At 43.7% G+C, this 26,290-nt stretch overlaps 1 protein-coding gene across 2 annotated transcripts in view; it reads right to left on the bottom strand.

Moving 5' to 3' along the window:
- The window catches only part of LOC139769709 (rho GTPase-activating protein 20), a 185,738-nt gene that overhangs the window by 91,351 nt on the left and 68,097 nt on the right, over window positions 1-26,290 (bottom strand). Inside the window, exon 1 of one of the 2 annotated variants that reach the window (XM_071701001.1) lies at window positions 1,949-3,321. The exons of the other annotated variant lie outside the window; for it this stretch is intronic. Within the exon in view, the coding sequence (XP_071557102.1) occupies window positions 1,949-2,275 (327 nt within the window). The 5' untranslated portion in view covers window positions 2,276-3,321. Of the gene's footprint in view, window positions 1-1,948; window positions 3,322-26,290 lie in introns of those variants that run through there. 2 annotated transcript variants of the gene reach the window in all.

Genomic DNA, 26,290 nt, shown 5'->3' with positions numbered 1-26,290 from the left:
TTTGCTTACATTTTTTAAGATTCCTAGACATTCCATCTGTATATAATATTTTTTATTTACTCTCAATTCCCCAATAAATTAATTTTATATTCATGAAATAGGGTCTTAGAAAATCAAAAAGTTAATACTTATTTTAAGGCGCTGTATGATGTGCACTATTCCTGCAGCGAATTATCTTCTTTTATCGTTCCCGAATTACGGTACGTTGGCGTTCCGTTTTTTTGCTTTAACAATCCTCTCACGTCGCGTACTTTATTTCGGTGGTTTTCGAAAATTGACCTGTACCACTTTCAAAGTAGAAGGCACGTGAAAGGTAATTTACGCTACTTCCAAAAGCAAACGGTTAAGATGTAACGCACGTAAGACAACGGAGAGAAAAGATATCGCGATACATAACCGACCTATGTGAATTACGTGAAACTCATCAATTACGTATGTATAAATATAAAAACCGACGTGTTACGTTACGGAATAATTATATAATCAAGTTGCGATACGCACATTGTGATGTCTCGTTCAATTTAAAGAAAGAGAGCTCATCTAAATAAGATTACACTGAGACACTCAATTGTAAGAGAATCCTGGTAATAAACCCTGGGAAAATGAGACCAAAGTAATCGCGCCTTTCATTTCTAGAATTTATTATTAGTATAACCGCAACAAAAAATTTCAGATAAAGTATTGTACATTGTGCATTGGTATAAAATTTACTATACATATGTTCGAAAGATTTGTGAATATCTTTCGAAATTTGTTAATTTGATCAAGTTTATATAAATTTAATTACCTTTATTCGCTGTAAAAATATTGCTATCTCACTGAAAAATGATTCTATCGTTGATTTCACATAACATTATCATTATAGATAAACTCTAGTGTTTGTTTCACATCGTAGCGATTTCCTTGTTCGTAACATCAGCGTATTTGGCGTATTTTAATATTACTAACAAGAAGGCGAGGGTATGTAGCGAATGGACAAAAGCGCGCGCGTTTTTGTCCATTCGCGAGACTATCGTTTTTATCCTCAACCTGTCCTACGTAAACACATACGCGTGCGCGCGCGCGTAGAATGTGGTTGTCAGTTACGAATGCCTGGTACCTACTCTACTGGAACAGCAGATTACCCAATCCATAAATTCGTAAAATAATTGACGCGTAAGATACCCCCGACATTTTGCAGACGTGCGTCACGATCCGATTCCGAGCACTTTCGATAGCTTGCGCAGCCGAAGATCGTTAATATGTTAACGGATCGTTGCGTCAAGTATATTCGCAGTGAAATCGATCCGTTTTGAAGACGTGGAAACTTGCGTTACTAGGTATCGAGCGGGATTACGATTACGACACAGAAGTAACTTGCGGATCGATTATGGTATTTCGCTTAATGCGCAATTAATTAATAAATAACTGTTAGAGAATCTCTTAAAAAATAAAAAAGTTTCTACTTTATGTTTTACTTAACGCATATCTTAACACGGGACAGATCGAAGCGATGTTTCGACTGGTCTTTCAGGCTTAAAAAAAATCAAGAAAGAATCGAAATCTAATTACCAATCGTTTGCTACAACCTTTACCGTTTAATATTTCACAGCAGCACGCAAATGTTTGCGTTGATAAAAACGTTTCGCAACAAATGTGTGTGTGTGTGTGTGTGTGTGTGTGTGTGTGTGAGCAGGGATGTATACATAAAATGCAAGTAAACTCCGACAATAGAATTCGCAATTGAGGATTGAAAATGTTTCCAGGACAAATCGTGTGTATTATCTGACAAATTGAAATTGAATTATAAATTACTAAGATTGTCAATGATTAAAACGGGAAAAATGATTCTTTACTCCAAAATTTCGCATTGTCGATCCTGGAGTAACTCGCATTTGAATCGAACCAGCCGGGCAGCCTGGCAGTCCTCCTGGATTCGAGCAAATCCAGACATTCGCGTGGCTCTTACCTCTTTCATGCCGTCGAGCCTGCCGAGGCTCTTGGTGCCTCGCAGGGGCGGAAAGGCGGCGTCGTGCCAGCCACCGGCGCCGTTGCCGGCGTTGCAGTTCTGCAGGTGGTCCGATTGCGACGAGTGGAGGCCGCGCGCCCTGCTCTTGCTCTTGCGCTTGTCCAGCAGATGCTTGGCCCTGGATTTCCTCACGGGGGCAGCCGGGTCGTCCTCCGGGTCGCTCTGCACCTCCCAGCGCGACGGCGACTTGAAGCGCCGTCGCGGACTCGTCGGCGAGGTCACCGGCGAGGTGAGCCTCTGCACGAGGGTGCCGAACATGGTCATCATCAATCGATCGCGATAAGCTGTCAGCGAGCGGGTGCTTACTGCTTTTACGGCAGGGCCCAGAGCCTTCTCCCTTGGCCTTTGCTCGCGCTAAGCCTTTAATCGTCGCGCATCGTCGCCGTCGTCGCCGTCGTCGCCGTCGTCGCCGTCGTCGCCGGCGCCGGCATCGCCGACACTTGTCACAACTTGCTTCACTTGCTTCCTTGCTTCCTTGCTTGGCGCAAATGGACGTGTCACTGTCACTGTATTCAGTATTACTAACGCGCGCGGCGGCGACAGATCCACAGGTGGTTCCGAGAGCACTGTCGACAACGTGACCTCGCGCGCCGATAAGTACTTGACGCGAGAGGCGAGAGAGGCGAGAGAGGCGAGAGAGGCGAGAGAGGCGAGAGGTTAGACTACCACCGGACGTGTCACACGTCACACTCCGATCGCGGGCCACGCGGGGCAAACTTCCTAGTCCCGTGGATTCCGATTACACCCTAACGAATCATCGCGGCCTCCTGCCGTCTCGCGATAATCTCGGTCCGTGGGTCCGTGATTCGGCTCTCACGTACGCGCGCGCGCGCGCGCACGCCGGAAATGCAAAACGCGCGAAAGGACGTGCCGAAGATACCGCCGCGCCGAGCGTCGAGCACCGAGGCGAAAAAAACAAAACTCGTCAAGTCGGCTCGGACGCGCGACGCAGGTAGGCAGGTATTTGCCTTCGGGCGCCGTGCGGCGCGGAGCTCTCTCGCAAAACACACTCCGCGGTAGTGTCGTCGTGTGGCCTGTGGCCTACCGAAACGCGCGGCTCCGTTTCGGCGTCGGAGCTTTCGGAGCAACGACGACGTACGACGCGACGGGGTCGTTAGACGACGCGGGATCACGCGACACACGAGAACGAGGCACAAATGTCGCCGGATACGGAACGCGATACGTGCGTGGCGTTCGCGCAGGCAGGTAAAACACATGCGCCGAAACACCGACCGTCCGCGTCGCAACTACGTGCGAAATCAAACTGGTCGCGCCGACTGCGCCGAGATTGCCGAGAACCGTTCAACTGCCGCCAGTGCTGCTGCCGGACTGGTTGGCCAGGTTGGCCTCGCTCGCGCGCGGCGGAGCCGACCGAGCGCGCGCGAAGCGAGCCGAGCGCGCGCGGACCCGCCCGGAGCCGCACGATCGGAGTTTGATGACTGACGGGACGTTCGACGAGGCGGGGGAGGGCTAGAGCGCGAATCAGCACTCTAGCCCTCCCCTCGGACTCGGGACTCGGGACTCGGGAGTCGGGGGACTCGGGACTGATTCTCCCTGGGGCCTGGGGCTTTAACGCAAACCGTTCCGCTGCCCGTTCGTCCTCGCGTTCTCGCGACTCGCGAAAGGGACCCCTCGGTGTCTGCGCGCGATGCACGATGCACGCACGCACGCATGCACACGTGTGATGCGCCAGAACGCGCGTCGCGCGGTTTTCCTTAACGAAAACGCCAAGTACCGAAAATGGAGAGATTTATGTCAAGCTTCCTTATGTTTACTACCAATGTAGATTAATTTTAATCTCGATTTAACTTACTTTTTCTAACACACACAATAAGTTCCGGTCTGCAATATAGGTGTTTTAAGCTCTAAGCCCTAAGAAAGCCCTGACCACAGTCGATTGTTCTCCTCAAATTCGACTGTGATTGATGAATTTCTTAAGGCTTAGGGCTTCTTAAAACTGCAAAAGGATAAAAAGTTGAACCGAGCTTAAAGTTAATCTGTACTGATACAAGGATATTAGACGCATGATTTTACCCTCGTTTTAAAACGCATGACGCACGACTCGCATGTTACGTAAGATTTTTTTGTATTAAATTAAACTATTAAAACATATCTAATATCGAAAAGAGAAATAAACTTAATCCCGTTTAAACTGTTAATTCCGGTGTTTATAGAATTGGAGCAAATTATTGGAGAAATAACAGGAAATTACATAAATTCCTAATTTTTATATTGCAAAATTGTATATGTAACTTGTTATAGCATATGACGGCTTTTCAAAAAAGCGGTCGTAACATGAAATGCATAAATATGATCGGTGAAACATGTCTTGTGATAACGGTCACGATCAACGTTGATATCGAGTTCAGATTCCGGAGTGAATTCCGGTTTCTAAACGTCGGCTAATTAATAGTACGGTTACTGGTTTAGTTGCTTCGCGGTTAATAATCTCGTACGTGTCGAAGAAGGTAAATGAGGGTTAGTCGTGCGAAACTTGCTAATAATACGATTTTCTGACTTATCAAGTCACTTATGCTAATTCAAATAATAGATGTAAAAGCAGAAACCGTTTTAAAGCGCGAAAGAAACTAAGCAGGTGTAGACTTATTGTTAGTATACAGTGGCACGGCGAATATCGACTGGATTTTCGTGTCTTAACACCATAAAATTGCGGCAGTAACTCTTACAGAAAATTATGCAGCACTCTCGACAGAAAAATGTTCACTTTTTTAAATCTTAACGTTACAAACGCAAACAGATTGTGTGTGTATCAAAAAATATAAAAATCATCTTAAATATTTTTTAATTTGCAAAATTCTTAATACTTGTAATATTTCGAAAATGACGAGAACACGTGATTATCGGCAATAGAACTCGTGGTGCTCACAAATTCTCAAGATTCTCGCTATAAGGGACAAACATTTTGTCGACGTGTGTAACGATTTACCCCGCTGCCGTCTTCGCCAAGGTTTCTCGAGGTAATTAACGATCATCGATCCACGCGCCAATTCGCCCTTTCATCTTCAAGGACATGGAGGTGGAGGTGGAACAGGGCGTGAATCTACATGCGGTGGTTTCTTATTACTCGAACGATATCATTAGAGTGGGAACTCGTCAAAACTTCAATTATTCCCGTGGCTATATACGGTGAAACGAGGGACTTGATTAATCGTACGCGAGAGCCCCGGTGTGTGTGTCGTAATTATTAAGCGAACACGTAATTAGCGCGTATCACTTGATACCCGTAGCGCCTTTCTTTTCGCGCGCTTCTTTTCGCGGAGACAGCGCTTATGAGAAACTGAATTACGCGTTGCGAAGAATAATTGTGACTAGCCGTGATTTTTCACCTGATGCTGCTGCTGCTGCTGCTGCTGCTGCTGCTGCTGCTGCTGCTTGTTCAAACATATTTTTCGTCCGCCGCGCCATCCCTCATCCTTCATCCTTCATCCTCAGCCTACTTCCTCCCGATGCGATTAAGATAGCCGACAGACGTTAGCCGGAAAACTGTGTGTAATTACGGAACTCGCGCCGTGTGTGTATACAAGACAGCCATAACGAGCTACGTGCAGTCTTATTGACGTACACGAGAGATAATGCAACTATGCGATATTCATTTTACGCTGGCGCACGTGTAACGTAAAACTGCTTTGTCGCCTAGTGAGTCATACAGCGAGACGATTCTAGGTGTATAAAAGACGTGCGCGAGCACATGTATAAGTGTGTGTGCGTGTATGTAGTCTGCTATTGAATACAGCGAATGAATCGCACGCAACGTAATTACGTGAGATGATCGGTAATATTCCGATGTATGTGCGACTTGTGTTAGTGAGGCATCGAAGAATGTAACCTCGAGAATTGTTCGTAATAGCATGTATACTGTAGCAATCGTAAGCCGAGAAGCCGTACAAGTATCGTTACTTGATTCTTAGAAAATGACCTTAAGATCTGCGCGTTAAGAACCCGCATGTCGTCTGTAATATACTGATATGTAGGTATCCAACAAACTTTGAATTATTTTCAACACTAACGACGATTATGTGCATTAAAAAATATTTTATAATCGATTTTGATGCATTATAAACAGCATTGTGAATGTAACATCTTGAACTTTTAATAATTTTTAATTTACATTTTAGGAAGCAAAGATATTATATAGTAAGTTAGAAGGTTTATGTAAAGTTTGGCTTCGCCAAAAAGTCTACGGAATACAATGAAAGAAATGAAATTCTCGACATTGCATACTCCTCTCGAGAAATTTAAATTTCAAACTTGCGACAGGTGCAAGGGAAGTATAAATATCCCGACTCTCTATCGCAGCATCGCGTCACTCTCGCGGTCCAGCTATATTTTTTCCCACGTTTTTGCCGCTTTGGGCAGCACTCGGTGATTCGCGTCCGCGATTACAACGAATTCTCCGCGGCTGCCGCGCCGCAGCGTTTATCTCGCATAACGAGGTAACGGGGAATAAATAACTGCAAAAGATCCCTCCGTTTCCTCCGATCGTTCATCGCGTTATTATGATTATTGTCAATTAACGGAACGATTTTTTTTTTTTTTTTTTTTGCGAACATTTTGCCAGTCTCTTATTGGAGGTCACACGGGTGACCATCTTCGGAATTTTGAGCAAGCGCAAATGTTCCCGCAATAAACAGCAGTTATCGCGAAATCACGACCAGGCTTGCGCGATGCGGCTTTTTAATTTCCTTGGCGGTTGACGCAATTTACACCTGTTCTCGGATATGTATCGCGAATGCTGCGAGAAGAAGCGACCTGCGAGATATTTCCTGCGAAAAAATAAATCTTCGAGCGGCCACTCGTAAAGTTTCGCTATTCATCTGAGAAAATAATTCTGCGGTACTTTTTTGCCATGACGTTTAACACAAAGTATTACTCAAAGATTATTTCTTGTTCTTGTTTGCTCTTGGAAGAGATTTTGATCTCAGTTTGTAAAACATATATCTAAAAGTTTATATTAAATATGATGCAAATTTTATTCATCTTTTTATTCTTTTTTAAATGTTTAATAAAAGACAGTCACTATTCGTCCTACAACAAAACGCAAGTACTACGTACTCTTTACAGGAAAAGATAACCGTAGTTTTCTCTAATATTCGCCTTCGTTTTCCGCGAAAGCTTTTATACTCCAGAGACAAAGTGCGCGACACCGACGTCTATTTGCTTCCGTGCTGCACGAGTCACGGTCGCTGTTATTTCGTCTCTTTTGTCTATCTAGACGAACAATGAGTCACCGTTGTGCGGAAACGTCAAGCTCGCGCACGAATAAGAGGCCTAATCGAAAAATAACTGAATTCTATAATTGATTCGACAAATTCGATAGATTCAACAAGTAAAACCACACACCTTATCGGTAAGCACAAAGGTGTAATGTAAAAAGGGCTGAAATTTACCAGCGTTAAGTATTCATTAATTCATCATCCACTATTTTTGCTAACATTATAATGATTAATTAATTAATGATTCTTTTTTAATATTACATTTGCGTGTATTTACGCAAAAAAATAAAATAATTTTTCTCACACTTCACGAATGCATTGATCCAGCTGCGCCATTGTTCGCAGACGCTCTTATCCAAGGATGCTAAATATTCAGTTTTCGATCGGACGCGGAGACGGACGTAGAGTCTATTTACTGAGGCGAAGGATGCTAATGTAATGTCCGGAATCTTGTATCCGGCCTTGGCAAAGATTAGATCTGTGCGGTAGCGCAGTTGAAATGCTCGTGCACGCGTGGGCAATGTGAAAACGGAGACGACACGTCCTCAAAGATGAGACGTCGGAATATACCTTGAAGGTACGTTCCGAGTGGAAATATCCGCATCGATGGCTAATTAACTCCGAACGTTCGCGTCACGAAACACGCATTTCGCTAAATTAAAATGGTAGTAAAGTAATGTATATACTGATTAAGAATCTATTCGTTCATAGACATAAGTTTCACAGACTTTTCCCTTAAGAGATTTCCATCAAAACGAGATAGAGAATTGAAAGCTGAGACCTTTGTAAAGGAGACACCTATCCCAAGAGTTAAAAGAGAAACCAAGAGTCGTCTGTGGTAGACAAGTAGACAGATTTCAATATATCATGCAAGATGACTCAGAATTTTTTACCGAAGAATATATCAAATAGGATAAATATTTTTTTTACGTCTGGAGTGTCATGCGTAAAACAAATTTTAAACCACTCTCGTATTTACTCTGTGTACACGCGTTCTCTATACGATGCATAATAAAAGCAAATATAAAATTGCCGACATTTTCCCAGAATGTCAATATTTTGGTTGAAAAATCGGATTCTCTAGTCGCAGCCTTCGTGCATTGCTGATTTCTAATCTTTTTCGTTGTATCTCGGCTCCAAGAAGAGGAAAGGCGGGAAATCGTCCATGACGGGGATCGCAAGTCCATCTCGGAAGCGGATTCGTGCGCACGTTCCGTTCTCGATATGTTCTGCTCTTCACTAAGCTTGGCGCTCAGATCTAAGCGGGCGCGTTTCAGCACGATGGGAAAGTGGCCGGCGCGGCGCGGAGCGGCCGCGGCGGCTGGAACTCTGACGGGGCCGAAGTGTGCCGCACACCTCGACGCGGTCACCGATTTTCTCGCGCGAGCACGCGCGCACATGAAACGTGCTCGCGTATAAAATGTACGGCAGCACGGGCGCAACGCTCATGTACCTAGTATAACGTATAAAACACGCACACGCGCGTAAACGTGGCGGCGTATAGATACGTGCATGAAATCATATACACACGCGTACCGTGTAGCCGGGCGAAACGTTGCGTGCCGATTATACTGTCGGCCGGTGTGAGAAATATTATCCTTTGATCTCCGAGGTTCGAGCGCGCGCACAGTTTCACTCCGGCAGGAAATTAACGACCGCGGGCTCGCCGCAGTTTCAAATACGAACCGCCGCGCGCGAGATTATCAGTCATATAAAAGGCCGATTCGCCGAGACGGAAGTAAAGCGCAGGAAGTGCCCGAGGATTTACTCGCGATTTCCTCCAGGAGCCGCGGCATTACGACCAGAGACGCACGATACAGATTATCGCCAAGGTCCGCATAAATAAGTGCAATTATGCCGATTGATAAGCTATCGCGTATGCAGGAATACAAATCTTGCAAGATTCTTAAGCCGGCGCAAAACTCGCTCGTCGCCATAAACCTTGCCGCGAGTAGCAAACACGCGAAACGAGATAGGCTCGCGTTTTCCGCTAGTAATAATTTGACATACCTTAGATAAAGGCGCATATCATAATTACCTAATAAAGAATCCCAATGAAAATATTACGAGCCGTACAGTCACGGAAATGGTAAAGAAAGAAAGAAAGAACGATTAGTATAATTATAATTTCTAACTAATGAGTAGGTACGAATAAGTGTGTTGATGTCACGGAAAACTAAGAAATAGTTGAGTATAAATACGTATACCTAAGTGAAAATAACAAATGAGTACCATGACAAAAATTATATCAACACATACACGCATACAGTTATTTCGATATTATTATGTAATATCGAAACTAAAAGCTCAATAAATTATGCGCAAACGTAATAGAAATCATATCGATATACTTGCATGCTTACAATCAATGATGCAAATAAAATAACTCGACGGTATACAAAGAGTTGAAATGGCTACATAAAGTCCACGGACCCGCACTGCAGCTCGAAGCTGTAGAACGGCAGCTTAGCGCGAGGAAGAGAAAGAGGTACAATTTATAGCATCTGTGCGCGTATAGCGTAACGTGCTCGGCGGTCGTTCTTGAATCGTCGTGTCTAACAAGGTATGTGATCGAGAGTTAAGACCACGAACGAGATCGTTTCTTCGTGAAAGTCGCGGTGGGGCCCGGGCGGGACCCGGCCAGGAAGCGCTCCAGCGGCACGGGCGATCGAATAACGATGACGGCCGTCGTCGTGACGATGACGATGACAACGATGCGCGATGGTGTAACGATCCGCTATTCGAGAAACAGCAAATCTAATAGCTCGCGCGATTCTCGCCGTGTCTCGCCATCGCTTGCGTAAACCGGGTTAATGGAGAGGTCAATGACGGAGAGGAGGTATTAATAAATGACTCTGACAATGGGCGCGGAATGCACGCGCCTTGCACTGCGATCGCGCACGAGGCTTCGTTTTGCAATCCGCGGAACGCGCGCGGCCACCGACTCAATTCAACCTGCCAAAGTACATTCATTATCCGCGTCAATCTCTCGTCTTCTCGTTGCGCTTTCGTCTGATTGATAATGAGCAATCTCGCGTCTCGTCGCATCTTTTCTAACTGCAGAATTAATTGACGCCTCGCGGCGTGACGCAAACCTCGTCTTGTTCGATTTTTCTCTCGAGTCTATTCTACCTTTTTGTTAGTTTATTTATAACAATCAGTATAAAAATCTTTACTTCAATCTTGGTTTCTGCACCGTGATCAAAAAATTAATAATGATAGTACAGATGCAACTTTCTTAAGATAAGTTTGTCCTGGAGTCTTGACCTCACGCAACATTTCCGCATGCTACACGTGTTCTTCGAATACCAGGAATGATTGTACCATCCGAAACGTTCCTTTTCTTGTCGACAAATCTTACGGAACCTCGCAGAATGTCGATGCTGTTTTCAATATTCTATCGCGTGATCTATTGACCTACAATTATTCTACGACTTGCATTATGCATCACCGGTACAACCGTAAAACCGGTTTACGCATATCGATTTCGCATGATTATTTATATATTACGATGTAAAGATGATAGAAGCTTCATTTATCTTTCACAATCCATTTCGTTATTTCTCGATCAGGTTTGTACGTAAAACAGGTCTTGTAAAGTAATGTAAAGCTTGACTTCGCGCATTGTACTCTGATATCATGATGCCCTTTCGCGTACGATTGTTTTCTACGGTGCAACACCACTAAAAGGAAATCATTTTTGACCCAAATATGTGCCAAGAAAATTATTCAAATAGCAATTATGATCAATATTACATTTTATCTTTTTTTACTTTGAAAAATTTCCTCGTATAATATACCCAACAATTGTACTTATCCAATTTTTCTTCTTAAAATTTAATCTTAAAATATCGTTTATTTTTTCAGCTCATTGGATGGATCTTTACAGTTTTTAACGTATTATAAGTATAATCAGTCAATGTAGCTAATGTCTGTATACAGACAGGAATAAATGTTTCAATTATTGCACTCGTTGTTCGCGAGCACGCGTCCCTCCCACATGTAGAGATGGCGACTCTGATTAGATCCTAATCTTTCTGCCGCAGGATGTGTCGTTATTTCACTCGACAAATTTTTATCGGGGGGAAAATCCGGCGATCGCACCGCGATCTTCATCCTTACCGTCCTCGAAGTCAATAGGGTTATTCGGTAAATTATTGCGTTGTCGTATCTCACCGCGAGAATCTAACAAAGCAGACGCGCCCGGTGAGCGTGCGGAAACGCAACGTCTCTATCTCCGCGTACCGACGTTAATTTCCTTGCGATATTTTTCCGCGCGCGGCTGTGTTAATTGCGAGGCCGCGTACTCCGATCGATAGAAACTTGCGCCTCGTGCGCATCGAGAATATGAAGACGATAAGATCTTAATTTCCCTCGCGCAACAGACGAGCCGCGAGACCGCGCTTTGGCCAATTTTCCGCGCGAAGCTGAGGTGTCCAGCTCCTCTCTCTCTCTTTCTCAATCTCGTGATGAGCCTTGACCTCGCACATTGCGTTTCCGCATGTGCTCGCGGCGATATATTTCCCCTTTTCTACAGTGGTACCGTCAAATGTACGCATCGCCACCATCAACGCTGTCAGAATATATTTAGACTTATACTCTAGGCAATTCTGTAACGCACATTACTGTTAATACTCATTTCTTACGTTCTCTGGCTATCATTAAAGTGTGCATTTCAAAGTTTCTACTAAGACTTATTACCTGTGATATAAATTACACGTATGGACATACATTTCTTCTAATTCATTGTTTTAGTTGTTTTACTTGTAAACTGTAAATCTCATAAAAATAATGTTAAATAGAAATTAAATATTTTTATATGTCTATGAATTCTTTTTTCATATCATGTTCAAATATTGCAGAATGTACATATTTTTATTAGTATTTCTTCATATTCTACGTTAATAAAAAGAATAGATGGTCAAAGGAATCCATGCGAGAGAGACGCATTTAATGGAGTTTTTGCTCGGTGAAGAAGATTCCGTAAAACATGCCCCGAACAAAACTCCCGGTGTGCTCGATTCTTCGTTTTTTCTGCGCGAATCTCGAGGGGTCGCGGCTCTTAACGGTCCACAGCATATTGCATCGGTCGGTTCGGCGTGCACACATATACTGGCGGGGATTCAAATGGGCATTAAAGCCCATGGTCGCGCGCGTGCAAACAGGCAGGCCACCGGACGGACGGGACTGTGCAGCGCGACAATGGGGCATAACGCGTGGAATAACGAGCGCGAGTTATGTCCCGTCATAATTTGCAATTTAGATTTCATTATCGCTCGGTGGCTGCACAGCCTCCGCGTGTGCACCGGACACGGGCTGTCGCGTTTCCGTATCGACCGCGAATCGATAATTTTTTGTATCCGATGGCACCGATAGCGAACTTCCTTATCACCTTTCTAAATATTCCAAGTAACAACACGGTTAAATCTTTGAACTCCTACATATAAGCTCATTTCATTTTCACGAACGTCAAATACATACTCATCAACTTCATACTCATTGTTATAATGCACATTTTATATGTCAAAATGTCAAATCGCAGATTTTTTTTTAAATAAATAAGCAAGCAAGCTAACATGACTGATGATTATTTAAGGCTAGTAATTAAACGGGGTTCGAATGCGCGAGTTTTTCTTTCTCACATTGCGAGTTGCGAAACAAACTCATATAAATCACTTGAGGATGAAAGGATTAACGTTTGAGACGATGAAGGCGGTACGACCAACATCTTCCGCAAATTTTAGATAACTGCGAGCGCGCGGCGGAATGGCGCCTCAAATGAAACCAACCAGCGGGCACGCAAAAGTGTGCTAACGACGTGCAAACCTCCCTCGAGCGTGCATTTCCGCATTGCGTGCGAGTCTTTAAAGCACGGAAAAAGGCGCTTCGGAACACGGCGAGACGTACGAAGCGCAGGCTCGTCGAGTAACGATCGCGGTTAACGGTACTGCAGATTGGTGTAGTAAAGGACCTGCGAAATCCTTTACAGGAGTGGTATATGCGCGTGGCGATATTGTTGACGTAACTGAAGCGATGTCACATCTAGAATCGGATAAACGGCGCGTCTCTGGTTCATCGCATCTGAAAAACTGTGACGATTGCAAAATCGTCGATATAATAAATAGTAGAGTTTATCGATGTAGATTCTTGAAGCCTTTTCCGCCTATTCCATATTCTAGTAAATTGCTTGAATTGCAAGTTTTAACAACGGCAAAAAGCGGAATGCTAATTGCAAGATACAAGTAGAGGAACCACGGTTCGTTTAACTCGCGTCGCCTTGCGTCGCCTCTCTAATCGCCGTGCTGTCTTCTCGCCAAGATCAAACCGTAAACGCGACTCTTTAAATATGAAATTATGCAACAGGAAATATTTACTGATTGTTTCATACGAGAGAATCTTGTCGCCGCTCTGGCATCAGAATCTTGTGTAACGCTCACAATATAATTTTCTAATGGATGATGATGATGATAATGATGAAAAAGCAGCGTCTGTGTGTATATCTACTCTAAGATAATAGTTCTCTTATTCTGCAATTGTGCATTCACAAATTATCTTTATGATAATTTGTGAATGCACAATTGCTCAATGTTTCGTACATACATAATTTTAATGTACGTTGTTTTATATTACGTATCCTTCCTTAAACTAGTTATACTTGTGTGATTAGTAAGTGATTACAGAATTCATATCCTATAAAAACTATATATAAATTACTGACGCATACACATAACATTCCTGAATGTTGCGACATAAAAAATATCAGATTTGTAGACGTGTTTGGCCAAAGATGATTTGAATATTTCAAGGGATGCGCCGGATCTTCATGGCGACATATCTCCAAATTTGGATGGTAGATCGAAGAATGTCTTTCGGAGCAATGTCCTGCCGAGGATTTCTCCTGCTGGCCGGCACCATACGCGAGGTTCTTTCGGTCTGACTCACGTACCGGTCATTCGAGCCTCTCTTCTTCCCGCCGCATTCCCATTTCGTTCCTCGAAGACGAGCAGGACTCGTCGTCTTTTGGACGCAAGAACGTGGACGTGGGCGAAAGGATATCCCCGACAGCCAGATCCTTTGTGATATATGTATACTTTCTTTTCACCCTTACATTAAACCTTTACAATTTCTGACTAGAAATTTTGCTCTACTACTTGCATATATGTCTTGTCCTAATGAAGAATACTCTCATTCTTTTATTACGTAAATAAACTCTTCTATAAGAAGGATGTGTTTCTCTATTTTACTATTTTTTCAATCCTTAGGTACCGATAAAAAAGGTGCATTTTCTTAACCTCCTATTTTCACTAAAACACTTTGATAGAATGCTGCACTATAATGCTGCGCACGAATACCTCACGCAGAAGAAAATCTCTTATGATCGATTTCACTGATGTCTAGCTATCTTTAATCTCAATTCTAGTTTCAGTATTAGTTTTAGTATTAGAAAGTTAAATCATCTAAGGTTAAACTGAACTGACGTCCGACGGCCATTAATGGCGCAGATCCAGGCTGAAGATCTATCTACGTACAAATTATTTTTACTCGACAAGGAAACCGAAAAGCATACAAAGTTTACTGACAACGAGAAGGACATTAATGACGCGATACTGAAACGTTCCACGTACATAAATTCTTTTTATCCAACGAGGAAATCAAAGTAGAAAAGATCTTTGCTATTCACGTTTAATCCTCGTGCTCTCGCGTGTCGCGGAAGCGAGTTTTTACCTAAAATAGATACGCGCGCGACGTCACGAATTGCCGCCTCTTAACGCTTTTATCTCGTGTCCGGGCAATATTTATGGCACGGTCGCCGAGCTTGTGCGTCGTCGTTATCCTTATCGAGCACTCCTTAGGTAGGAATTCAATCTCGGTTACGGCGATCGGCGAGAGCGCGAGTAACGCGTATGTAAATGCAAACGCGCGCACCGGCGCCATAATCCGCGTGCGTCACGCGCCTATGCGCGGGACCCACAACCCACAACGCCGCGACGGGTGCGTGTGCGAAGCGAAACCGCGTAACGCGTCGGCACGCATTTGCTTAAAGGGACGGCTCCGAGGTACTCCGAGCTGCGGCGCGTTGTAGGGCGCTTACGCACTTTCCTGGAACGTGCAGCTGCGCAGATTTCGCGCGTACTTTATCACGCGTGTCCGCGCGCTCGCGAGTCAGGTGAACGCTCGAGTGCGCGCTCGCAGGATGACACTTTTGTGCGAAGGTCGGTTAGACGGCCTTACTCAGAGGTCGCACATATGTGTGTATATGTGTGAGTGTGTGTGCGTGCGAGAGTATAGCGAATTCGGTATGTAACTCGTTCCAAGTTCTTTTCCGTTCTCGCCAATCCGCGCGAAGCTATGCGAATATTTGTAATAGTTTAATATTATCGAAATAAAGGCACATACATATAATTCAAACCTGCAACTTGTGTTACAATAACGGCATTCCTCGATCGATTCCATGAGTTTCGTCTCCTTTCTCGCGACAGAGTTAAATTTAATAAATATACTTTGGAATATATTTCAATAGCATTTTTAACCGACTTTTTAATTCAATTTTTCTTTAATAAAAATACCAAAACATATAGCATTTTTAAGTTGTAAGTGATCAAGAATAAAGAACGTGGAGCATTTAAGTAATGTATAACTGACCATTTTTCTCGTATCTCCCTTTTCATTCGCTTACGCGATACCTGTTATTACAAGGAAGTGTGATTTGTTACGGACACCATATAACAATGCTGGATATACAAGTAATAATAACCATACAATGAAATCACGCATAAGGAAAGGCAACTCCCCTCGAATCTGCATAGTAATTTCGAATTGCACATTCACTTTCAGCGCTTGCATTTTGTTCGCGCACTACATTACACGTATAATTATCCTCGCTTATATATCGCTACATAGCATCGGTAACTCGTGACGACAGCATATGTGTAACATACCGTGCGCATACCGCATTTTTTTTATCTCGTCCCTAAGTGAGTTTATGGATGTAACACGTCGCAGTGTTAATAACTTCCTAACGCTAATTACACGTTTCGCCGCTTCTGTTCCCCATCAGTATCTTTGACGATATATTAGTACTTTCACGTCAGGCGTCGTTTATCGTTTCGCCGGGAGAAAGAAAGAGAGAAAGAGAGAGAGAGATAAAGAGGGAGGAGGTGGAAATCGTGACAATAACAGCCCACCTGGTTTAGTTGCCTCCAAGAGGCGGAAAGGATTTTTCGTCGATCGGGACAATTGCTCGGAATGCTTGGGGTCATTTTCTCTATTACCGTAGTCGGCGGTTCGATCGGACTCTCGGCGCCGCGCCGCTCTCAGCCCACTTTCGACGAGGGGGCTACGACCTTAAAGGAAGTAAAAGCCCATTTAAAGACCGTACGAATTTTTGTGACCCACTGTACACACCGTACAGATCGCCGCGCCGCGGCCGTCGATGCTCGGACGGCCACCTTGGCCGTCGGCTAGCTTTCCATCGGTGAAAGCTCTCGCAGGCTTTGTGAAACGACGACGACACAACGCGTTCTCATATACAGTACGTCCACACATACACACGCACAGATTGCACGTACAAGGGTGGTACTCGAAGAACCGAGAAACCTTCCTCAATGATCGCGCGCCAAGCACATCAGTGCGACGATGAAAAATTAACGCCGCGCGATTTATCGACCGACAGCATTGTATTAAAGTGCATTTCTCATCGGTCCGGTCGGCCATTACATGAAAAGTATACTGTTATGTGTGCCGATATCTCTCGTCGTACGCCAGGCCGGTTACACTTATTTACTTACGCGCATCAATAAGTCTCTATGGGGTATGGGGTATTCGATAATAGACGTCATCCGACGCGCGTAACGGCGTTCCTCGATCTTTAACTGAAACATTGAGACGTTAATAGCTACCGCATTCTACCCGATTAGAAAACAAGTTTTTGGCGAAATTCACTTCCAGGATATAAATAAGTACGATCTTCGTTCTTATGAACTTTAAGAGATTCGCGACGTAGAGTCAGGAAGATACTTAATGTTAAAAGTCACGAAAAAATATATTTACATTTGATTAAACGTTGTCGAAGGAGAAATTTTCGTTCTCAACGAGAGGAATATCAGTTTGCTCATAAATTGTGAGCATTCTTATCGTCAGGCTCCCTGTACGTCACGGTGCGGCCTTCGTAGCGTTTTACCGCGGATTCTTCTCCCTTTTCTATATGACTTATATACGCGCGCTATGAAATTTATACGCGATCTGAATTGCAAATACGCGCGCCCATCAGCAGCGGCCACCTCCTCTAAGACATCCTGGAAAAGTCGTAAAACAAGAAGAACACGCCTTGTTTTACAACGCGTCTTCGCTCCCGCGATCGTCGTCGATAGGAGAAACTGGAAGGGAAATCTCATTAAGCGGTATGTGCCCGCGAACGATAACGGCGCCGTTAATGGCTCATCGACGATAATTAACGGCCTAGATCAGCGGCGATGCTCTTTTTGCCGCGAACAATGATCTTTTCGCGCGGACGCGCTGGGCCTTGACGGGATTTCAATGCCATTTATTATGTCCCCGCACCCCTTCCGTTAATCGCGGACGACGATGGAGACTATGCGCTGCATCCTGCATCCACGATTGATTGGCAATTCATCAGAGAGACTATCAATTTTCGCGTAATTAAAATTTTAATCGCTTTTTCTTGAATAAATATTAAGAGCGCTTTGTATGTCACGGTTATTTGAGTAGGCGTATGCGAAAGGCGAAAGGTATTTGCAAGAGTGAATAAAAATATGTGGCACACAGTGACGATAGGCTGCATTTCGTAATGTTTCCACGAATCCATCTGTTAACATATTGATGACAGAAATGGATGTTTATAAACGAGAAATGCAAAATTGTGTTTAATTTTTCATTTTTTCCCTAATGTTATGACAGTGTTAATTAATGTATCTCTGAGAATTTTCCAAGATTAAGTCAAATTTATTCCCATCGATACTTACTCGTCTTGCACTTAATATCTACATACACCGTACGATTTTGTTTTTAACCTATCGTTCGCACGATATCGTCGCGATAACCAGTGACTGTCACTTACCGAGCGTAAACCGTCCCTGACATCCCTGGCAGATGATCAAGGCAAATAGACGATAAGCAGGCAAGACGACGAGAACCAGATAAGAGGAAGGTGGGAACGTGTACATAGGTGGAAGTGAGTCTCGTCTCGCGCAGGACGAGCGTCTGGTTAGGCGAGTGGTCGCGACGCGTAGCGTGAGATTTCCGATATTCTTAATAACAATCTCGATCCTATCTACGAGCGGGAAACCGAAAGAAATTGTGGTAACGGAGTTGGGCCGGTACCGCTAGGAACAGCCGATGCCAATCTGGCAAATCTGCCGCGCGATGCGGTTAGCGTGTAAATCGTGGTTACGAAGAGAGTCGCGTGTATTGATTATTATTATAGAGTCGACGGGGCTTTCACGTACCCGTCGAAATAATTCTGTTTGGTCAGACAATCCACCGAGAGCCAGCGGCGTGCGAGTGAAACTGATTATCATAATGAACAACTTTATGCGTTGGCAAACATATAGGCGCGCCAGAGTGTCGCGTTTTGTTTTCCCGTCTTACTCGTCGTTACGTCGTTCCATCGTTCCGTTCGTTTTCGTTGCAGGCGGAATTACGTCAAGCAGTCGAGGGAAAAAAACAGGATTGAAATAAAACGCATGATTTACCGCTCGTCCATAAAACTTCCTCCCGACCCGACCCAAGCGACCCATTCAATTCGTTTGAAGAATGCTTCGTTTGTATATGGTTATAATATGGTTATGAGGCATCCTAATAGACCAGTTCGTTAAGGTTCTCGAATTAATGAGCGACCTGTTGAGCGACCGTATCGGTAACTAATTGCTGTGAAAAAAATGAATCGGACCTACGAAAGAATGCAGCAGTCAGAAACTTTGTCACAAAATTATATATCCTATCTACTAAATACTACAGAAATACATGGGATAATGTTATTTCGCATTTAAAATTCTATAAATTTATAAATATTTAAAATAATCATATGTTTCCTCTTTTAATTTGCGTAAAATTATGGCGCTCGCTAATGGCTATTTTACACGCACTCTTATCTAAAAATGGCATTCCGCGTATCCCATTTCATTGCACGTTGTTTTGATACTAGGTACAATCAGCATTTAATGAGGCGCGCATTGGGTGGCCGGGCTATCGGTGTACGAGCGATTAAAAAAGAAGTCGCGTCGAGATTTCGCTAGAGTAACGTTCTTTTCCTCCTCTTCCTCTTCTCGCTCGGTTCGTCCTCGGCTCTTTCGTTTCGTCCTTACAGAACAGCGCGCGCACTCGTAATGTACGGAACGATTATCTAGCGACACATTCATAGCGTTGAATTACGCGATTAATCTCACTTATGAAGTTACGAAGGATTTTTGCCGACGCGACGTCCTGTTAGGCGCTTCCTCGTGCGGGACTGCGGCCGGAAAAATGACGGCTCCGTTTATTTCTAACGAGCAATCTATCTCCGCGACGACGCCTTCATCATGGTAACTTGGTCGTTACCATATGTTTTCTATTTAATTACACGTTGTGTTTTCTATTTGATGTGCTTTATTTGACGCACCGTGAGAGAAGAAGTTGAGACCGCGCCCGTCCACCTGCGTGCGCGCACATACACGCGTGCGACACGCACTTCAAAGTATGCGCGAGCATACGACTGTATTTATGTACGTGCGGCCACGTGCGTAACGTTTATAGCAGCGCATACCGTAAGAGCGATTATACTCGACCGTCGTAAACGCCACGGAACGATCTCTCTCTCTCCACGGGTGTTGGCGAGAGCCCGGAAGATCCAGGAAATTGGATTAAGCCTTAAATGCATCCTAACGCACGCGCGACCGCGCGGAAGATAACAGTCGGCCGCGCTTATCGTTCACTCACCAGGCATGTTATATTTCTAAGAGAGTTTGCTTAGAAAGATATGTACAATATGTACATACGCGCATGCACACAGTTACAGAGGAGGACGAGGAAAATCTAGCGGCGTCGACCAAAGTTTCAAGCGCTACAAGTTGCCGACCTCCTAACTAAATAAACGACTTCATTCTACGTGCATCGAGATGCAATGACGTAGAATACAAATGACAGTAATCATTTTCCCTGTGGATGATGGACATTTCTCTTTGAGTGAAAACCACTCAAAGGGAAGACGGATGCGCGATTACAGTTATTTATTTATCGCATATAAATGTGTATCTTCATTTACCTTCGCTCTTATCTTACGAATTACTCGTCTGATTTTTATCATTTATCTAGCGGCACCGATTCACCTTGGCGACTTGTTCATCTCAACCCTTCGCGATCGCTGCAGGGTCAATAACACCGAATCGACGACAGAGATCTCGATCAACCCTGACATCCGCGAAGAATGCGATCGAGGGTCTCCGCGCCGATAAGTATCTCGATCGTCGATCGACCCAAGCTAATCTTTCAAGTACCGAAACGTCTGGAGAAACCTCGTCTCTCCAGAGGCGGCGTCACAACTTTCGCGCGACCGGTTATTATTTCGCGCCATCGCATCGTGAGCCTGTGAGCCTGACGAGCCGGCGATTAGTCCGGAAACCTTTAATACCGACGATGTTGCAAGATTAATTTAATCAAATTCGCCAGGACATACGAGTGTTAATTGAAATTACGGTCAACATTTTTTCGCTTACAGCAGGGTGAAAATATCCATCGATTTTCGTTGAATGTCCGTTCGTATCGTACAATAGATGAGACATGAAACTGATTGCGAAGAATATCAACTCTGACCGCCAGACACTAAATAGTAGCTTGTAATTAATTTCACAATGAATAATTGTAACGGTAATGCGATATTACTTCCGCAATTTACTCACTCGGGTCAAATTGTGAGGCGGTTATAATAAATTTTCCGTCACGCGAGTCAAAGCTTATCGCTTAAAGCTCGAACGCTGCGCGCTGCGAGCCTGGATAAAGGATAAATCGACCGCGCGTGTATTCGAGAAAACGAGGTATTCGAAAGAAATCGCAGATACAAAATGCTTCGGGTGAAGCAGTTTACAAAGCGGAGTCCCCTCGTTACGTAAGATATGCAGATACCTATATATCTATGAAGTATACGCGTTTGCCCAGCGACTTCCGCGTATCGGTTAAGGATACAGTTTACACATTTACCTTGAGTATCTACGCAGAATTTCTCACATACACGGCGAATTTCGTAATTATTCTAAAGCCAGAACTACCCTGCGCGATGAATGCCGGAAGAAATACGGGAACCGGAGAGTCTCGCTTGCGGTTGATTATGCTCGCTTATTATATGAAATTGCCGGAGAATTGCATCGGTTCGCTCAAAAGTTTTAATGTCGAGGATTATCAGATGCTCTTTAAACAGCCGTGTGCGCGCGTGTGTAGTAATCGCTTCCATTCGTGATCGTTATCGGAATTAGGGAGCATTAACTATGACTGAAAAATGCCGGCAGTCGAAACCAAGAAATGTCGGTAACGTTCTACAATCTACATTGTAATAGTTGTGAGAAAATTCAATTATTACGAAATGGCTTTAATATTATTTATTGTCATTTTAGATGGATTTTTGTCTCAAGTCCATGTGCAAGACATTCTATAATATTTGAAATCAAAGATTTAAAAAATTTAATAAAAGCTTAGAAAATTAAATCTATCTAAATCGAAAAATCTTAATAGCAAGAAACAGCGCCAGAATTTCGGAGTGCCAGACTTTCGCTCAAATCAAAGCACATAAAACTTTTCTCCGTGTTCTCGATTGGTTTTGGCCGAATTTCGGAGATAAAAAAAATGTCGATTAACGATGACAATAAGATCTCTCGTCCAACTTCATTGATCGAAAGGCACTCGATTCGGTCCCTGGCGAGCGTACACGCCGGTGGCGCAACCGTTCCCGAACGATACTCATCGAAAAGGCCGGTCCAAGCCGTTCAAGCCGGCTGGCACGGCACGACAACGCGAGGCGCGCAAGAATTTGCTGTTGCAACGGATCGATATCTCTCTCGCGGACCGACGCGACGGCCGACGGTCGACCGCGCGAGCCTCGCGGATCAAACGACCGGCCGCGGAGTTTAACGCCCTGCATGTAGGCTACTTTGCAGTTCCGTGCACGACGGTGAAAGTGCACGCAGGCGCGCACGCGTGTGCGTGCACGCATACACGCGGCCGGAGATCGGCCGGCCGGCTCGCTCCATTCGCCTCACGCGCCTCAGCGTGTCCTCTTACTCGGCTCGTTCGTTTGTTCGTACATTCGTTCGTTTGCGCATGCGGTTCGCATTGACATTGGGAAAAAGAAAAATCCTTCTCCTTTATAGCGAAACGAGGAAAATACGACGAAGTGACTCTAGGACCTGCCGGAGAAGATTTACATAACACTTGGAGCAAGACTACAAAACAGCGGTTAATTTATACCACGTCGGATATTATGGAAGCTTTCCGTTATTAACCCTAGGAAATATATGGACAGGCGTTTGATGATGTTGTTGTCTCGAAGTAAAGGAGGCACGATTGTTGAGTACGATGATAATTAAGTAATCGTGTTGAAAAATATCAATTTCTATGATTGTTGAATTATTTTTTATTCTAGTGTGATTTTATGTTTTAAATTATCATCTTTTTACAATCATAATTATCAAAATTTATAATTGTATCATATTTTAATTGCATCATATTTGAAACTATCTAATGTTATTTCAGATTATTAGCTTAATTTGGGCGAGCTATTCGCATTCTTCGAATCGGTGGAACAAAACATTGCGAAACGCGCGAACAAATCTGGTAAATCATGACGAAATTTCGTTTTATAGAGAAAGTTCAAGGGCCTTGGTACTTTGGTACCTCGCTTCGGTGGGCTGCTTGAACGGGGCTCGACGAGCGTCGCCTTTCCTCAATAACTCAGCGCGTGCCTGGAGTTACGAGGAGCGCCGATGTTTTATTCATGGGGTTCGCGTCGTTCTTTTGTAATTACACTAGTCGGAGCGCGGAGCGCAGAGTGCATAGGTGCATAGCTCTCTATTTTCGATTGGAAATTCGATTCGATCGCGCGTGCACGCGACGAACGACGAAATGGTATCCGCATCCGCGCGCGGCAATAAAATATACGCGCGATAATAACAAATCGCTGCCACCGGAGCTGCGATCGCTCTCTTTCTCACCGTCTATCTTTCTCCCGCCACCTACCTAAGAATAATTAACGATAATTGCGGAGCTCACGACCGTGAAGCTATTGCGTCGCTTGATTGAACGATTTATTGTTGATCGATTTTATTTACTCGGACGTTCATTTACTTTCTGTTACTGCCCGGCGAAAGTCATCTCGGATCTCGGGCGCGATTATTCGCGTTCGTTATTTATCGGCCGATTTAACTTCAGATAAATTTTCACTTCGGTACGCCGCGTTTTTGTACCGGTTACATCTGATCTAGCAACGCGGAATTATTTCGCTAATATATCATTAACCTCGGAACAGTCGAGTTGATTCTACGAGATTTCTTTTTTTTTACACGTCGTTAAACTACCAGTAATCAATCTTAAAGCGAAAAAAAGATTAGGACGAAACTGGAAGGTAATTACCCGTGAGTATTCGAAAATCGAAACTTTCTCTAGCAATATAAATTACAGATTATTAAAAACGATTTGCTAAATAAAATATTCAGGAAATTATTTATAAACGATTTTTATCAACAAATATATTGAATGCTACTGCAATCGAGGGTTTCAATCAACGTTTTGATTAACGGATACAGAATTGCGCGCTCATCCCCTTGAGGTATGTGAAAGATATTACTGCTTTAAGCGCAAAGGGGATTACGTAGGCACGTAAAAGCGCTGAACACACGAGGAAATACACCGCGACACCTCTCGTCGCAGCCATCCACCGGGATATTGAATCGCCGGTTATCTCAACGGTAATCGCACTCGCAGAAGGAAGCGAGCCGATTTCGAAGCCACGGGGCAAACTACAGGCGGCGCGCGGCGCCTTCATACCGTAAGCGCACGCGTAGAATCTCACGAGATATGAAAATGTGCATCTACAGGCGGATATTCCGCAGTTTCCCATGCCGCTTCTCGTCGTCGGTGTCCATGCAGCGTTTGCCTCCCTGCCGATTAAATCCACCTTTCGCAACGATAATAACTAACTTTCGTTTCCTCCCCCGCGGGCGATTTGTACCGCGAGGCGAGTATGTCAAACGGAATCAACGGTAACGATTGAAATGTCCGAAGGAAACAACGCTGTATTCCGAACGTTATTACGCATAATTTACTCGCCGAATAGATTTGCTTTGAGCGTGAATCGACGAAAATTTGCCTATGTGCAATTTTGCCAATTTTACACGGAACATTAGTACACTAATTCACTTTATGCACTGCTGAGACATAAATAATAATTTTAGCTCTAAGCAGATATTAAAATTATTTTCTATCATTCTCGAATGAGAATATATAAAAATGGCTTTCTCGAGAAGAAAGTTCATATCTTGTGTGCCTCGGCAGAAATATAAACTTCCGTTAATAACTTTCTTCAAAGCCGATCTTTAACTTTCCATGCTATAAAAAATTCATACAAATGTCTATCTTCTTATATTAAATCGTATAAGTCTAGGATTTAGATATCAACAGAAAGAAAATTAATTAAATAAAGCTTAGATAATGTTCTTCGATGTAAAAATCAATTTTGTTCGTTTAAAATGCTTTGCATCTTTGAAACCATCGCCTGAATCGTTCTCTACAGGAGATTAAGCACTCAACAATATCAAAAGCGTTGACGCTTCCGTCGAGTGTCTTCCGAGAACTCTTTCTCTTCTTAGTCGCGCTTGATTCTCGCCTCGAAAAAAAGAGGATCTCCTGATGTAGACCCGAGATCGGCTTATTATTCCAGAAGGCGTACCGATGTCGCGGCAATATCTACTCCGCGCTTGCGATGCACGCAATGCATGCGTGACATCCGGCCCTTCCTCTCGCGCACGCACGCATCTTAGAATTTTATTAACAGTAAAATTTCTCGCGAGACAAATGTCTAACTCCCTTCTCCACCTCTAGCGAATTAATTTCACATAACATTCCCAAGTACGTCCCCCCACTTTGTGCTAAGTGTTTTCGAGCTTGTTTTCCTAGTTTTTCCTAGTTTCATTAATACGCGACCAGTATCGGAATTTAACAGGTGCGGAGAGATTTAAATATTTACAGTAAAGAAGAAATCTATGAAGTTAAAAAATTCACAAGTCAGCATAAATATATGACGAAAAATAAAATATAAAATCGGTAATAATGATATAATAATATTATAGTATGTAATAACATCTAATTAATAAATCTTATTACGTTATAGCGGCTCTTTCACGACTATAAATTCGGCTTTGTACACAATGTGCGACGTCACTAATTCAAATATCATAATTTTTTAGCACGAGAACTACAATCAATAATATCAGACGTTGGCATAAATTATCGCCTTCGATGCTGCGAGCGGTTCTTTCGTACGTAAAGCGAAATATACGTCTTTACAACGTAATTAATGCATACAAATTCGCGAATAAAAGCGCGCGTCGCACAAATTCCAGGAATGATTATCTTGACTTATATTTCCACGAAATTCCGGCGTACACGGTCTTGGAACCCGTCGTCTTTGGACCCCTCGTGCGTGTGTATACGTATACATATACTTATATGCCGGGGGAGGTATTTATATTCAAGACGATAAGAACGTGTTAGTCGATTCGCGCTCGTGCAAACGTACCTTTACACATGTTACTTACGACGTGCCGCAAGTAACGACATTATCCGCGTGTATGGAGGAGGGAAAAGGGGGACATCGGGCACCATAAAGAGGTCCTCTGACGATTGTGCACGTGCCAACGATGTGTACGGTGCTTTATGACGCTAACATTTTAACGACACCGGCCATGCTTATACTTGGACTGCATATTAAATATTAAATGATATCGGTGGCTCTCGTCAATGAGCCGCACGTAGTATAATCGAATCCGGGAGAAAGAGAGGAGAAAAAAGC

This window comes from Temnothorax nylanderi, unplaced genomic scaffold (genome assembly GCF_030848795.1).
Source record: "Temnothorax nylanderi isolate EJ_2023f unplaced genomic scaffold, tnyl_v1.0 TNYL_tig0024_pilon, whole genome shotgun sequence".
Taxonomy (NCBI): Eukaryota; Metazoa; Arthropoda; class Insecta; order Hymenoptera; family Formicidae; genus Temnothorax; species Temnothorax nylanderi.
This window is presented reverse-complemented; position numbering and strand designations above follow the sequence as displayed.